The sequence below is a fragment of the Aythya fuligula genome, chromosome Z (assembly GCF_009819795.1).
Source record: "Aythya fuligula isolate bAytFul2 chromosome Z, bAytFul2.pri, whole genome shotgun sequence".
Lineage (NCBI taxonomy): Eukaryota > Metazoa > Chordata > Aves > Anseriformes > Anatidae > Aythya > Aythya fuligula.
The window spans coordinates 2,919,695-2,936,718 of record NC_045593.1 but is presented as its reverse complement, the minus strand read 5'-3'; the positions used below and the strand labels follow the sequence as shown (position 1 = coordinate 2,936,718).

General features: G+C 43.6%; 1 protein-coding gene across 1 annotated transcript; it reads right to left on the bottom strand.

Annotated features, from left to right (window-relative positions):
• Positions 1-2,361: 2,361 nt before the first annotated feature.
• IER3IP1 (immediate early response 3 interacting protein 1) lies at positions 2,362-5,833 on the bottom strand. The gene is made up of 3 exons (XM_032205687.1): positions 5,668-5,833; positions 4,043-4,144; positions 2,362-3,277 (listed from the first exon to the last, which is right to left on the bottom strand). Exons 1-3 carry the CDS (start codon positions 5,756-5,758, stop codon positions 3,222-3,224), a joined length of 249 nt encoding a protein of 82 aa, XP_032061578.1. The 5' UTR covers positions 5,759-5,833; the 3' UTR covers positions 2,362-3,221.
• Between the last annotated feature and the right edge of the window lie 11,191 nt (positions 5,834-17,024).

Below are 17,024 nucleotides of genomic sequence, written 5' to 3'. Positions count from 1 at the left end.
CGCTGTGTCCGTCTGCGGGACACACAGCGTGTAGAAAGTGAGCTTAGGTTTCGTGCAGCCACATTTGAAGCTGTGGGTGGTGATGCGAGTAGGATTTCCTGAGGGGTGAGGGCATAGCTCTGAGTTATGTGATTTATGGTCAGAGTTTTGCATGCCGGTTGTACAGCAAAACCCATGCGACGACTGAAATCACAACACTGCACTGTAAGGTAGGATGCTGTAGGCAAACTGAACATGAGACTCCTTTGTGAGCATCCAAACCCGTCGCTTTCCTGCCCTTCCCTTCACCTATTACCATGCCCTCCAAAACCTTTAATTAAACTATACAGGCACACAGGCCCGGTCCATTATCACTGCTTGAAGTTGCACTAAAGGCTCAGATGAGTCCCCTGAGGTTCATTTTAACTCCAGCCAGCCGTGCTAGGAGCCACCAAACTGCGCTTTGCTGCTGTGAAAGCCTCTTCTGTTTCCAAGCGCTTCCTAGAAACGATCTGGCAATTACTCTATGGTGGGAAGTCACAGTCTTCATCCTGTTCTGTTCTGGGTACTGTCAGTTCTGTGCCAGGTACGAGTGAGAATGCTCTTTGTGCTTTGAAGTGACTACTGGAGCGCAGGTTGCTTCGCAGGCACAGCTCCTTGCCAGGTAGAAACTTTCCTCCATGTTCATGGTAGTGAAGAACCTGAGCCCTGGCCAGGTTTGAGGGCAGTTCCAGCACAGTCACCTGTTAGGGGTGGAAAATGCAGATATTGCAAGTAGGAGGCAAATAAAAAGGAAAAATAAAAAAGGTGAGGAAGTGCTTTGCCTAATTTAAACTTCTGTTACAGCAGGTACTTCAGAACTACTCAAAGCCATACGAGGCAGTATAGTTACTCCCCTGCTCTCTCTCTCCAATCCTTCCTTCTCTGCCTGTTAGCTGCCCTCTTCCACGCTCATTACCTGGAGACCTGATTTCCAGCTGCCATCCCACTTTGCATCACTGTTTCTCAGCTGGCAGGTAAAACTGTCCCAGTTTTGCCTCAGGTGAAGGATTCTTGCTGCACAGAACTACTACTGCACGCATCAAATCGATTTTGAAATGCTCCCTGGGCTATAAGGCATGTGTTGAGACCTCAGCCTTTCTGAGAGGACAGGAGGAAGGGGGAAATCAGTTTTTACCCATCTTCAGAGTTGCTGCTTGTAGTCTTTAGTGCCAGCTTGTATTTTCATAAGACCTGGTGTTTTCAGGCAAAACAGATGAAGAGGAAACTGTGTGCAAGCAGTGCTTCAGACCAGCTCAGTGCTCCAACCCATCAGCAATAAATAAATCTTCCGCTGCTTTTATACCGCTGGCCAACACGCCTTCAGCAATCAGCAGCCAAAGCATCACAGATCAAAGTGCAGCACAGCACAACTCAACCTCTGGTTATCCACGTTTTATCTGTTCCATGTAAGTACTCTCCAGTTAACATGAAAGAAGACATATGTATGAAAATATATGATCCAGACTATACATACCCTAGTCAGCTCTGAATTAAACAAAGATTACTCTAAGGAATACTTTGTAACGCACCTACCTGCTCTAGAACCTAGCATGATCCTGTTCTGCCTCTGGCCAGTTGTCCTGGCTCATTGGCTTTGCTACATCAGACCGAAATACAACTTCATAGCAGAGCTGGTATGAGCAAGCACCATGGTGGTAACAAAAAAGCAGAGTATTTCATGGAAGAACAGTAACTTTGGTACCTGGAGCAGTCTGAGTTCTGAGGTGTTTCCACTGTACATGGATATGAAGTGAATTATGAAAGAGAGTGCTTAACTTAGAAATTCAAAATTTATTTACAGGTTTTCACTAAAAAAAGGAAACAACATAAACTCTCCTCCTGCATATAGTCTGCTCTGCAAAACACTGGAATTGGAGATAATTAAATTCATTTACACATTTTACAGATTTATCTTTGTACACAACAATGTACGCTTTAGCCATCAAGACATCAGAAGAAGAGATGACAACCTAGCTGTTTTAAAATAATGAAACTGACAGGTTTCTGTCAGCCTTCCCCACTTTAAAAAATAGCTAAAAACAATTTAAGACACTTTAGCATAGTTGAACAGAAAAGTCATAAAGTTTAACTTTTCTAAAAAGGTATCTGAGGATCAGTAATCTTAAATCCAGCCTTGCTATTTAACACAGGACCTGACCCAGCAGCCATAACTGAGGCAAGATCCTTACCAAAGGCATTAACAATATTCTCTGTGAAAGAACTGCAAGATGATACCCATAGTTTCAGTGAGTTGTTAAATGAACAAAGGCAGATGGAGAGGGGGAGAAGCAGCAGCAGCAACTGACGAGTCTGCAAATTTGACTTTTTTTTTTTTTTTAACAATTGCATTTGAAAGGAAACATTATTCTCCCATGTTACAGAAGAAACTCAGAATATGAACAGCTCCCCACTTCCACCATATTAGTCACCACGCAGGATTAACACATTTAGGAAAAAAAAATGACAATGTTTGACAGAACAGCAACAAATGCTAAACACTACTACCACCTGCTAAATAAACACAGAGTTGCTCCGGTTTACATACAAATTTTTTGATTTTGCATAGCAGACACACCTATTTTCATCTACTTCACACCAAATGTTACTGATTTGAAAAGGCTATCGAACCAAGAAAAAAATCCTGGTCTCAATCAAATGAGGAACACTCTGCTTCCAGTTTGAATCAAACTAGAAATTTACCCATCTGGTTTTATCTCCCTCGCTATCACACGACTTTAGTAATTTTTAACATGTTTGGAGTGTAATCCATATTCCCTTAAATAATACTGTGGTAGTAACTGAAATAAAAATTACGGTATTTTTTTTTCAATTTAGGAATAAGTTGGGAAGTATACTGAAGGAAATTCATCCCTGAGTAACAAGACATTTAAAAACCGCATCCTATTGATACGCATTGCAACATGTTACGATGCATACTCTAACAGTCAACGTGATTAACAGGCAGCAACAGAAAGTGTCACAGTCCAGTATATTTGCAGCATTGTTGCATTGATCCCATTATCTCATTTAATGAAACTGAAAGTGAACATTAGGAAATAGGATAAATAGAAACAGTCTTTATTATTTTAAGTTGAATGTCAAACTGACAGCTAAACCGTGCTGGATCCCAGAAAACTCAGAGCAATGATGGCTAGCAACTTGCTTCTTTGGATGTCCAAAAGATTTTGTGACAGGTTTCTTCAACCAAACAATAGGAGGAGCACGATGGTAACGGAGTTCACTGCTATTAATGGCACTGCAGAGAAAAAACAAGAGTAATTGGAGACTACCTTCTCAGAAGCAGAAGTTTAAAAAAAAAAAAAACAACTGATTTTCCTATGCAGAATCAAGATTAGTGGAAGGAATTGGGATCAAGGCCTAAGGTACTAAAAATTAGTAGGAAGCAACAGTACTAATATTGATCACCTCTTAACTCTGACCCAAACATCCCTTTCTCCAAATGGAAACATCTGTTTCTGTCCCTGGTGTTACTACAATTTAGAAGAAACACACCAGTTTCTACTTCATGGTGAGCAAGACAAGTAAGATTTGTTACTTGTTTGTCTTCACTTATAAGATGAATTTTGGTATGCTTTATAGTGAAAAACTACTGGTAGCTGACAAATGAAGAGCATTTCCCTCCCCCATCCTTTCAAGCATGGGCTTACCTTTAAGAATCCCAGTAATTACATTTCCCTCACCTGGTTCTTCACATAAAACTGCACTGAGCCAATGTGAACCCGTTCCAAACCAAGCTTCCCCCCAGCTCCCAAAATCCCAGAAAAAGGTAAGATGCAACAGCGGCACCACAAGCCAGAGTCAGATGTCCAAATCTGCCCTGCCTGGAAATCCCTTCCTATAGGGAATCCATGCACCAAGGATGGAAGGAACCCAAAAGAAGGACAGACTGCATGACAAGCAGCTGTTTGGTAAAAGAAAGCGACATGCCGGCATTATTTCATTAAAGCACAGAAACAAAACTTCACAGACAAATTTAAACAAATGATCATCGTCATCTTACCTCTCATAACGGTTCGTACAGATCGAATGAGGTTCATGATCTGTGCTTTAATTCCTGGTTCCTCTCCAAATCCTCCAATCCCTTGATCACTCGCCCAGCCAACTGTGTCACATAAAAACAGGCAGCCATGTTAACAAAAAAAACCACAAAGACATTCAACAAACGCTATCAGCAATATTAACAAGTGATCTATCCCGGGTATGGTTGAGTTTATCACTAACATTAGAAAGACAAAGTACAAACCAATTAGCTTCATTTCAGGTTCTATTGCTTGAAACAACATACCACAAACTGTTAAACATCTTAATGAACTCAACAGTAACCAATGTTTCTGCAAAGGAAACCCTTACCTTTTTAATACCCTGTTATTCCCAGCATGCCAGAGAACCAAATGAGTTTATTTGGACTTTAGAAAAGCATCTGCCAAAATAATGTAAAAAAATTGCCTGCATCTGCTCACAGGCCTTTCCCAGAAGATAAAAGCACAAATAATTGCTGGGTACGAAGCGACACCTCAGAAACAAGCTACACAATGGAAACAGAACAAATTCCAAACTGAGATGATGATTTTCTGAACTGCTATAGAAATGACACAGGAACTTTTTGGGTGGCAGCTCAGCGACCAAGACAGCGTTAACAAACATTGCAATGGGAAGGAGCATTTAGAGATGTGTTATCTGTGGCTGGCCTGCCTGCCAAAGAGCAGCACAGCTGTGTGCCACTGGAAACTGCTTGAAATGGCTTTGCTCGGTGTGTAGTGATGTTTAAAGGCAAACACAGCATCAGGATGTCACTAAGAAAATGTCAGAAGCTTTAAAATGGCTTTCTATAAATTGTGCAGACTGCCTGCAGGACCATTTTGCATTCTCTGCGTGCAGAAAGCCAGAAAGCAAGCAGTAAAGTACTCTTCATACTTTGGTATGAAATGCTGCCACACCAACAAAGTGGAAAGCACAAAAGCCTCAGGAAAACACAAAAACAGGAGGGTGTGAGAAGCCAAGACTGTGGGGATACGAGGAAAACATGGCCCTGTCCCCCCCCAGCAGCTATGGGACCACGTATTTTTTGTTCCACTGCTCACAGCCCTTACACATTTGGGGATGAGCAGGGCAGAGACAGGACAGACCGACCCTGTGTGGAGCTGCAAGGCACAACCTGTGAGTTTCTTTCCTCCAGAGACAGCTTTGGAGCAATTTCCTTGCTTTTCACCCCTTTTGCCTTTCCTTTCCTTGCTCTGGGTGGCAGGTTAATCCATCCCAGGTCATCTCCTGGGACACTGCACATCTTCCTGGCAGTCTGGGGTTCTTCTGTGCTTTGTGGTTGGTTCCTGTGGGTTGTTTTATTTTTGCTTTGGGGTGTTATGTTATTTTATTTTATTTTAAAGGCCGGCGATGCCCAGCCTTGAGCGCAGCAGAGCGTGACTCCGCAGAGCTCCCTTCCACCGAGCGCTGCGAGCCAGAAACACCACCACATGCACACACAGAGGAGAAGGTGAGTTAAAAACACAAAAAAAAAAAAAAGGAGAATAAAAAGGGACACAAAGCTGCTGACAGCAGCCCGGCGGCCATCTTCGGGGGCCGAGGGAGGGCGGGGGACGGGGCGCGGGGGTGTCGGCGGCGGCTCACCGTTGCGGAGGAAGCGCTCCTCATGCAGCACGGCGATGGCGTTGACCACCAGCAGCCCGGCCTGCAGCAGCGAGTACAGCGTGAACGCCATGGCCCCGCCGCGGGGACGGAGGGAGGGAAGGGAAGGGAAAGGAAAGGGAGGGAAGGGAAGGGGCCGGCGGCCGAGCGGGACGTGGCGGGGCGGGGAGGGGCGGGACGGGACGGGACGGGACGGCCCCGCTGGGGCGGGCACAAAATGGCGGCCGCGCCCCGCCGTTGCCATGGAGGCTGCTGGAGGGATGGGGGCGGGAATGGCGCCGCGCTGCTGCCTGAGGGAGTGATGGAGGAGTTGGGGTTGGGACAGCACTGCAAGATCATCTGGTCCGATCTTGCCTCTGCCACTAATATCACCACTGAACCGTGTCCCCAAGCACCGCGTCCAACCTTTCCTTGAACATCCCCAGGGACGGTGACCCCACCACCTCCCTGTACCTATCCACACTTTCTGACAGAAATGTCTCCTCATTTCTAACCTAAACCTCCCCTGGCACAACTTGAGGCCATTCTCTCTGGTCCTATCACTGGTTACCTGTGAGAAGAGGCTTACCCCAGCTCCCCACACCTTCCCTTCAGGCAGTGGTAGAGATGAGTACGGTCTCCCCTGAGCCTCCTCCAGATCAAACAACCCCAGTACCACAGAATCATCTAGGTTGATCACCAAGATCACCAAGTCCAACCTCTGACTTAACACTGATTTAAACTTAGTGCCTACACCTAATGGTGTAGGATCGCTTAAAAATTTAAAACACTTAATGTGTAGAATTGTTACAGTGGTATTTTCTATTTAATTTCACTGACAATGTCTGCTTCCCCCCTTTTAGTTTCTTTGTTTGTTTGTTTGTTTCTCTCCCTGTGCTTTTCCAATACATGTCAATGCAAGGTTTTGTATTCAGCTCGGATCCAAGTTGTTGGTTACCCAAAGTGGCTGCAGAAGCCAGGATTGATAACAGGACCCAAAATAAAGCAGGTGTATTTTATACCATGTGGGTCAGGGCCTTGGGGTATGTCTGCAGGCAAAGTACAAAAGAATAAGTGGAACTCCGGGTGCATAAATGCACACTTTTTACTTTTAGCTTCTAGTCTGATTGGCTGGTGGGGCAGCCTGCATAATCATTATAATATTCTCTCTCCATAATCATGCACTATGCAAGCCCCTTCACTCTGGATGCCTGATGGCTTTTATGCCTCAGTCAGGTCCACTTGATGACGAGCATCAAGCAAGACGAGGCTGCAGCAGGCAAGCATCAGGACCATCAGATCAAGAGACAATCAGATGACGTGTGAGATAGCCACAAAGAAACACACACCCCAGCCTTCCTTCCTAAAATGCCACACAAAATGTGGTTTTCCGCATCTAAATATTCATGGCTACTAGTTTACATTACTTTTTAACTGGTGGAACTGGAAGCGAGAGAGCACCCAATGATCACAGGCACAGCAGGATTTGTTACTTACTTACTCCTGAAAATTACCAGTATTACATAAGGGAGATAGAACAGAGAATGACAATCAAGCACATTTCACAGAGTTTTGTCATCTGGTCAAATATATTTTTCATTTCAGACCCAAAAAGGAATGTAGAGGAAAGTGCACAAAGTCTCTTGCACTTTCAGTGAAATCAGTATTATGTAAACAAACGCTGAAGTGTTCTGTTGAGCAAAAGTTCAAAATGTTTCCAAATTTTGACTCTGGTTCTGTAAACACTTAAGTGTATGCTTGTCTTCATATGTATCAGCAGGTAGTGTGAATATCCAGGATGACGGCATACGTAAACACTGGATTACAAGCCCAGGAGTTCCAGCATGCCTGCTTTATTTCTCGTCTAGGTTTTTAAATTTGGTATACCTGTAAGCCTTACAAAACCTATCAGTTTAGCATTTTAAAAATGAGCCATTTTTAGATAGCCAAAGGCCCGCAAAGTTTGCTAAAAGCTTTTTTAATAATTCAAATTATATTTTCCCATGTGTCTCTAAATAACAGAAAAGGCTGATCTTGATTTACCAAACCCTACACACCCACAGAAAGTCAATATTGGGCTGAAAAGATTTCATCCTAAAGGTCATTACTATTTTTTGAGAAGCTGTGGGTGCTGGAATATAATGGTCTCACAAATGGAACTTCCTTTTGTTCTCAGACAGAGCTTAGAGCTTTGTGGCAGTAATTCTATAATGAAATACAGATTAATATGAGGGGTCACTAGCAGGCATGTCTAATAACCACCATCATCAAGTAGCACTTCCTGGGCTTACAGTATCCAGCCTATACATAAATGCTAACCTCAGTGAACAGCTAATGTTTAGAATTACGGTACTGAAAAAAATGAGGTTTTTAAAATAAGTATACAAGTTATGGCTAAGTATTTTTACCCATAATTAAGATGTATTCCCGAAGAGCAGCTGCTATAAAGCTTACATAAACTTGACATGATTTTCCCCTTTCTAAAATCCATCACGGCAACTTAACAACCACATGAGTCTTATCTCTGAATCATCACGCTATGTGGTTGAAGGGAAAACCAGACAAAGTTGCTTGCATTAAAGAAAGCGCTTTTTTTTTTCTTTTTTTTTTTCCTCATTAAGGTATTATGTTTCATTGCAGTAAATTCCTCCGGTGTCACCTGCAGAGTGCAGTCAATCACCATAAAGGAGAGTTTTAAACCACCTTACAGCTGCCAAAGGATTACAGTTTAGGCAAGTATTATGAACACCTTGCTTTTTTCATTCTTTTACATTTTCCCTCCTCAGTTTATTGTTCGGTATCATCAAACAGAGCATAGCTCCTTGGGCCCAACCATCCTCATCACCTCCACAGTTAGTGAGACTGAAGCTTCTGTATGCAGGTTTTTGGGATTAGGTTACTTTATTCCTGGTGAGCACATACCAGGTCAGAGGAGATCCTCTCACAACTTAAATGCCTAAATCCTTTGCCTCACATGACACCATTTTCTGTTTAACTTCAGAAATAGTTTTGACCATTTCCTCCTCTAGATTATTACATATACAGACATAGACATATCACAGAGTCACAGAATGGTTTGGGTTGGAAGGGACCTTGAAGATCACTCAGTTACAATCCCCTCCCATGGGCAGGAACACCTTCCACTAGATCAGGTTGCTCAAAGCCCCTCCAACATATCAGTAAAGATCTTCCTGAGTGACACTGGAAATGATGGAAATTGGCACAAGCAGTCTGAAGCTGAAAGTGAAGAAAGGTATTTAGTTGGTGGCAACCCTTTTCACCTGCTTTGACCTCTGCAATTGCCAGTGGAAAGACCCTGACCAGAAGCACAGCGTGAGCCTCTGATGGTTGGTGTTTTGTACCAAGTGGTTTCCAATGAATGTATGTGCCTGGACTAGCCTTGCCCATGGGCCTCGTATTACCCCATGGTTTGAAGATGAGCAAACTCTACGTGTTCATTCGCTGAGCCCAGAAGGATCCCTGCTATGCTGTGGTTGCCTCTTGTTGGGGAGCAGATGTTGAATTGAGGAGCTGGGTCCTCACACCCACCTACTACGTGCCCAGTGAGTAGCTCCATGCATTGAAAAATTCTGTATGTGTGAAAACATTTTGCTTCTGTGGTTCTATAAATAAATCCCTTTGCTGTTTTGCAGTTAAACTATAGCCTTTGTCATCTGTTAGTCATCACACCTACTGTACTACTAAACTGCTGCAAAGGTTAATGATGCCTCCTACAGATGTAACACATCTCTTGTAAGCACAAACTCAATACTCAGATGATTTAATGTATAGTTGTTTGTTTTACCCACCAAGGCTGGCAAGGCAGTGAGACTTTGCACAGTGTTTTGTTCTTACCCTTCAGCAGCGGCACAGAGTGAAGTTCATTGTCTTGCCCGTTGCTTGAAATGCGCTGTGCAGTGTCATCTCTGCCCTTCTTTGCTTATTTGGAAAGTGAATAGCAGTCCCCTTCAAACACAAGACTGCCAGTTTTCCTAACAGCTAAAGTTTGGGAGGATGTAACACAGCTTCATGTACAAAAAAGACTGCCTGAAGATTGAAGAACAAAGGAAGAATAAATACAAAATTCACAACTTGCACATAAATTTATTGGTGCCATTTCCTAAGCTTATTGTGCTTGGCTCCTTAACCATAATAATCTTTAAATGCCATTTGTTGTCTACTGCATACACACACGTTGTGTTGTATTATTAGTATCAGCATAATCATCCCAGACACTATTTCCATTGCATTCATGCTGGAATCCACCAGGCCAGATCCAAGGCTCTGTGTCTCTCAGTGCCATATAGATTTGTCATAGATGACATGCCCAGGGGTTTTCCAGCCCAGACATCAGCTGGAACACCGTGGCTATCACAGCCTGACACGGGGAGCTGCGGCGTAGGGCAGCGAGACAACAAATGGACTTTGCTAGAGAATTGGAAGTCTTTGCTTAGATCTGCCTTGCCGGTTACAGGCAGGAGGATTTGCAGGCGTTGAGGCAGCGGCGGGTTTTAAGGAGGGATTTACAGGAGGATGAGGAAACTGCTTCATGAATTTTGACAAGGTGGGGGTGGATTTTGTCTGTGTGCTGTGAGCGGCATGGAGAAAGTGCTGGAGTATTAATGAGAGAGGCAAAGAGGAGGGGTGCCTACGGGCTGTGGGAAGGCAGGAGCAGCTCGCTAAATGCAGGTATGGGAAGAGGGGGACCAAAATGGCACAGACTGGAAGCTGCAAGCCTGGAAGAGGAGGAACTCCATGTAGCCCTCCTGCTCATATATTTTGCAGAGCTCAGGTCTTTCGTTTGAAAACATGAGTCCTAGGAGCATTACTTCCACTGAGGTTAGCTAAAGACATTACCACAGGCGTTGATGCCAATCGCCCTTCCAACCTGTTGGCAACACTTTGTGCCTCGATGGTCCTGCAGATGCTCCCAGTGGTCTGATGGGTGAGCACAGAGGAGGAGAGAATCATGCGAGACCCCTTTTGGAGGAATACCCATTGGCCAAAGGGCTTTTCTCCTGCTTCCTCTGGCTTTCCATCCATTTGTATGGAAAACATGCTGGAGCCAGGCCAAGGAAGTCATTAAGAAAAATGGAAATTTATATACCCTACACTCTTGTGGCGTTCCTAGCAGCAAAGGGCATGAAGTGGGAGTACGCTGCCTGGTGCCAGGGAACACACCTATCCCTCTCCATGCCAGATCTCAGGCTAATCTGTCCCTTACAACTGCCACCCGAAGGGGGAGAATAACCAAGCTCGTTCCTTAGCAAGCAAATGTCACGCTGGAGGCAGAGGTCATTGGTGTTTCAGCTCTCAGTTTAAAAATTAATAGACGGTATCTTCCTTCAGACTGTAAAGGTGGGCAGATAAAAAAATTCACGGACCTGGTGACTTGCCGATTGCAATCTGTCCAATAACATCGGCGCAGCCACAGAGTCACACAGCTTAGTTGGAAACCAAGTGCAAAAGGTTAAGTCTCAGCATAATGTGTGTGAGATTTGTGTGTGAGTCAGAAGGACTGGGAAATCTTTGTAAAAATTACCAGAAATACCCCCTGCATTTTTTTCTCATGAGTCATTCCACAGAAGGAGATAATATGGAGAGATGTTTGTCCATCTCTACAGTAAATTTTTAACACACCACACCACAGAGATAAAATACATGTATCTACACTTGTTCTCCACTTCCAGAAAAAAATCCCCGTTTCCTCCTTTTTCTAATACTGGTGTGGTACTGGTGAGTTCACAGTCCAAAGCTATGGTGTTGGAAGGGAAGTGGGGCACATCCGTCCATCACACACCCCTAAACTCTTCGTGCACTTTTCTCTCCAGAAGAAAGCTGCTGACGAGAGAAGCTGGGGGCCGTCACTGCTCTGGTGGTGAATCCGGGGGTGTTATCGAGACAGAGAAGGAGAAGAACGGTAACTCAAAAATGGAAATTGTCTCTTCAGGGTTGGCACACTCTGTGGACACAGTGTGCCTCTCAGAAATGTAACTTACACACACCGGGCCGGTCAAATCCACTGTTGAAATCTTATCAGAGATGTTCGTTACTGCAGTATTTTCCAGGACCACTGTAGGTGCACCGAGATCTTTGGAGGAATAATGTGAGGTGCAGTGCCTGGTGCAACAGAAATGGAACGAAACACATCATTAGGTGTTAGATAAGCATGCAGAGCCATTTGTATCTGAAGCCAATCCACTTAATGAAAGGATATAGCTAACAGCAGTACAGAACTGATAGCTGGGGTGGTGGTGATAGAGCTGATTTAATTAATTGTGGAGGCGTCCTTTTACGCTGCCTCTTATATTTTCGTCCTTTAACATGAAAAGGGGCTTATCCTCTTTTCCGTTTGGCTAGCTGCATTCAAACTAAAGCTGAACAAAATTTTTGTTTGAAGGGATTTCTCAAAATGTATTGCCTATTTCCTCATTACAGAAATAAACATCTCAAGGAATGCCTCTTATCTTGTGACTTCTGGTTGTTCTTCAAAAACAAAAATTTTGTAAGTAGTGAGAAATTAGGGGCTTGGGTCTGTTAATTTTCCTCCGCAAATTTTCAATATACATAGGTAAAATCTGGGGAGAGGCCAAAGATACAAAACAGATGGTTTGGTTCAGATACAAAACAAAACCAAATGTTATTTCCATAAAATGGTATTACCCAAACAAGCTCCCCAGATGTTCTCCAGCCACAATTAATGCACTCTGCTGCGTGGGCTGATGGAGAAAAAGCTTGTGGAACCGAGGACCCCAAAAAGCACTGGGTTTTGTCCTGCTCTTTCCATGGGCTCCTCTGATCATACTCAGCTCCTGCAGGAATTCCTCACTGCACACATTTCCTTGGTGACCTTGGGTCTTCCCCTGCTGCCACTCACCTCAGGAGAACTTTCACTGCTACGCTGATCACAACCAACAGTAACAGGCTGCCACTGAGAGACACCATGATAACATCGTAAGGAATTGGTGATGAACCTTGAAAAGCAGATGGAAACCACAGGTGAGTTTTGCCAACAAGCAGCTTTAGGAAATGCAACCCTTTGCAAAAGGACCCCAGGTTGTCACAGGTTGCACACAGCTCCTTCTGCTGCAAACCACGGGTGGAGAGGGGTGACTGACCAGATATGCATTAGGAAGATGTTTCTGCCAAGTAGATTAATTAACTTATGGGTCTTTATCTACATTTCAGGTGTTATCTACCTATTTGCAGTAAAGTCATCGCAGGATCCCATGTCGTACTGCCTCTCTCCCCAGCACTCTCCACATCCACTTCCACCCTTTTCAGTCTCAATTTCCATCCTTTTTGGCTCTTGGGTTTATTTCAAAACTTAATGGGCTGAAATCTGGCTCGGATTTCCCCTTCTACACCCACTTTTGAGTTCCCCACTCCTCTCTTCTGGGGCAACAGCTCCTTTTATTTCCATTGTTCTTCCCTCTCAAAAACCCCAACAGAACAGATCTATGGCTAATTCCTTCCTTCCTTTTGAGCTCATTCACAAAGCCGTATCTGTTAAATCCTGTACATTTGATAACATTGCTAACACTTGATAACATTGCTGTTACCTGGGGCCTCTCACTGCTGTTGCCACACAAATAAACACTGCAAAGCTGATTTTAAATGCTAATGAAAACAAACAGGAAAGTAAAGCACCTTGTTCCTTGGAAACAAAGGTGGTGTGAAAACCTTCTTCAGCATCATGGACCATACTGAAAAGGAAAGCCAAAAGACATTCAGATCACAGTTCAAAATAATATTTATTTTAGACCCATTTATGACCTCTGAATATTTCACCGTCTCTAATGTGAATTATCTTTACAACTTCCTTTTGAGATAGCAATTTTATACTATTAGCATTTTGCAGATTGGGAATCAAAGCATGGAGGGGACAAATCGTAGAGACAGAATTTAATCTGATGCCAAAAAAAAAAAGAATGTTTCTCTCAAGCTGCCTTGAGAGTTTCTCCCCAGCTGTCTTGAGTTTGACTGCGTGTTTGCCTACAGCATCTAATCTTGGCTTGGCCAAGGGCCGGGCATCACACTCTAGCCCAACCCCAGCTGGGACATTGCTTGTCTATACCCCTCAAATGAACAGCAACTAGACAGAAAGACAATGGAGGCTCAACATGCAATTTCTTGCTTTCTGGCAAACAATATTTATTTTATTTTATTTTATTTTATTTTATTTTATTTTATTTTATTTTATTTTATTTTATTTTATTTTATTTTATTTTATTTTATTTTATTTTATTATTTTAGTTTAGTTTATTTTTACCACAGTCAAATTGCCTGTTACCAACCCTTCATCCAAACCCTGAATTTCTCAGAACAGTGAGTGAATTTCTCTTCACAGCAAGCTTTAGGAGTCAGGGATATGTTATCAACTCTACTGTCAAGGTGGGATAACCTAGCCTAACAACTGGTCCTGTATGCATCAGAGAAACCTTTCTCAAGTCGGATTCAGGTGTCACCTTGTACTCATACTGCCACACTAACACACAGACATGTGCACACTATTTACACTTGCATGTGTGATGCACAAACTTCTGTTCATTATTTCACTCTATTCTAGCTCCTTTTCCAGAATAGAAATGAGGGACCACAGGCTGTGTCCTGATGACATCCAGGTAACAAACACATTAATAAATCGTCTGCCAGTATGTTCTCAGGTACCAGAAGAACCTGCATCTAAAGTCTTGTATGTTGCTCTTTCAATTCTACCTTCTTAAATAACTACTCTCAATAAACTTACATTAAAATATAATTGTGACAAATCTGTGTAGCCACAGGTTGCATAAAAATGTAGATGCCTGATGAAAATACAACCCTATAGAAAAAAAAAAAAAAAATCCAAGCCAAATCCATGCGCACATTTATATGAGGAATGATACAACCTCTGAAATGATGCTTAGACTGAATTACTGCATACGACATGCATCAGAGGTATCTGCAACAACTCCTTCTTTTGTAAAGCTTGGACAGCAAAACCAAGCAGCATAATTCTGCAGCTAAATAGACTGCCCAGGCTTTGCCTCTTCTCAGTTCATGCATGTGTGCATGTCTGTGAACAAGCTGAGGAGCTGTTTTAGGATGCCAGGTGAAATTTCCCGTGGTGTGAGGAGAGCCAGGCTGAGTGTTACTGAAAATGGAAGATCACCTGCTTACTGTAGAGTCCTCCAGCCCCTGTGATACAATCTCTTTTTCTCACATCATTAATATGTCCTAGCAAGTACCTAACTCTTTCTCACCCTTCAGTTTGAAAAAGTTAAAAAAAGAAAAAAAAAAAAAGAAAAAAAAAATAAAGTGGCAATTTAAATCCAGAGCAGAAAGACAAAAAAGTTACAAATTTCTGGGTTACCTTGTGGTTGCTGGAGATCCTTGCATCAGCATCAGCCTGCTAAGACCTGGCATGAAGGTATAGCTGGTCTGAAGGGCTTCAGACTAGTTGCTCACTTTATTCGCCTCTGCCGATTGCTTTACTTTCTCCATGGTTTTTATTACGGCGAAATAATCTCTTCCTTTTGTGGGCAGTCAATAAAGTGTGGAGGTGGATCAAACAGAGCCTTTATTCGCCATCCTCTTGTTAAGCAATTCCTTCCCCTGCCTGCTTGCAGAGCGGGTGACACAGCTGGACTCCACCTAGAGGCCTGCCAGAGCTTCCTTCAGGCACCGGGCTCCTACATGCTGCACATGCACAACCTCCTGCAACAAAGCTGCCTCTGGAGCCTGCTCTGAAGCTCTGCAGCTGCCTCTCTGGCTTCAGGACTCACTGCAGCAATGTGCCACGTCCCAGGAACGGGGCCTTTGGGTCTCCTTCCGCAGGCTGGGTGGAGGGGGCAGGCAGCCTCGTGGTTTGGGGGTGCTTTGGGTGAGGGAACCCCACCAGCTGAGATGGCTCCTGGGCAGATACAGCACCCGGTCCTTGCCTTTTGGGTGTTCCACAGACCCACCAGGCTCTTCACACTAAAGGGAATAGTGTAGGAACTGAGCAGTTGTTGAGCTGTTAATCTGCACTGGCCAAGTTTAGGGCTGCAGAGGAGGGGCTGGGTGTGAAACATGCTTCATTTTGGAGTTACTTGCACCCTGGCTTAGCTTATTTTATATTGCACTGTGAGCAGGACAGTGTGCAGGGCATTGCTCAGCAGGCAGGACAGGATCCATGTCACGAACCTTTCCCTTCAGCACCCATCTCTTCCCACACCTCCTCTAGGGAAGTGGCATCCCTGCAGATCAGGACCTCATTTTGCTCCGAAAAACAACAAAAACAAAACAAAATAAAATAAAAAACCCATGTGTCCTTACTACCAGGCTGAAGCTTAGCTGGCAACTGCACTGCGTTATCTTGCAAAAACCTGTACCTGCTGCTCAAATCATGTGTGCTCTGTGATCAGAGAGGGTGGGGTGCTCTAGGGTGGAGACTCCTTTTTTCCATCCACACACTCCGGTCTGGCAGGTAAGCAAGAATTTCAAAGCTAACAATAGAGATTGGCACATTTTTTTCTGCCACACGCACGTAGATAAATAGCTGCAAAACAATTACAGCTCCTCTTTCTAGTATCGAACAATGCCAAAGCACCTCTCCAAATCCCCTGGAGATTGTTTGGCAGGGTTTCAGGTATCCGCAGTCCAATCACTGAGCACACTTAGATTATGACCTTGGCTGTGTATTTTTCTCTGCGGTGCAAGAAACCACTGAAGGTACTACATTAAATAGACATTACAGAGGTGAACAGCGGGGAGCAGGTCTGCATATACACAGGCAGGGCTTGGTTAAGCCACACACCAATTCACCAATTTTCTGTTCTTCACCATCCACATAACAGGTATGTAAGCACCTGCTCTCCCTCCTACAGGATATCGGTGCCCTTTTATTTGGCTTAGAGCCAGAGCCACGGTGTTATTTTTTTTTTATTATTTATTTTTAATTTTTCTTTTTGCATTGCATATGATGTAAAAGGCTTCCTGAGAAATGAGGATTTTATACTTGGGAAGTTCTTTTCTTCTTTATCAGACAAGCAGAAAGCTCACTGCTAACTAAAACCTAAACTGCTTTGTAACCAGTTTGTGAGTTTGAATCTGAACCAAAGCTCACCAAAGTCAAAGGGAGTCTCTTTACTGTGTTATCTGGTATTCTGACTGCACTCTGTGGGAAAGATGCTAAACACACAGCTGAAATCAATCTGGCAAAATGCTGAACATCTCCTGCATGGTACTGAAAGCCTGCTGTCCCTCAACTGTAAAGACATGATGGAAATGTCTAGGACACATTCTTCTCTGCAAACATTTTTTGTGAACAGATATTCACTTTGAATGAACTTTCAGAAGCATTGCAAAAAAAAAAAAAAATGTATCAGGAGGCTTTG

Bases quoted from the DNA above. Each gene is read 5' to 3' on its own strand.
- IER3IP1 (XM_032205687.1), bottom strand. From the start codon at position 5,758: ATGGCGTTCACGCTGTACTCGCTGCTGCAGGCCGGGCTGCTGGTGGTC. The intron at 4,145-5,667 runs GTGAGCCGCCGC...TATGTGACACAG, and splicing joins GGAGCGCTTCCTCCGCAACG to TTGGCTGGGCGAGTGATCAA. The intron at 3,278-4,042 runs GTAAGATGACGA...TTTTCTCTGCAG, and splicing joins TGTACGAACCGTTATGAGAG to TGCCATTAATAGCAGTGAAC.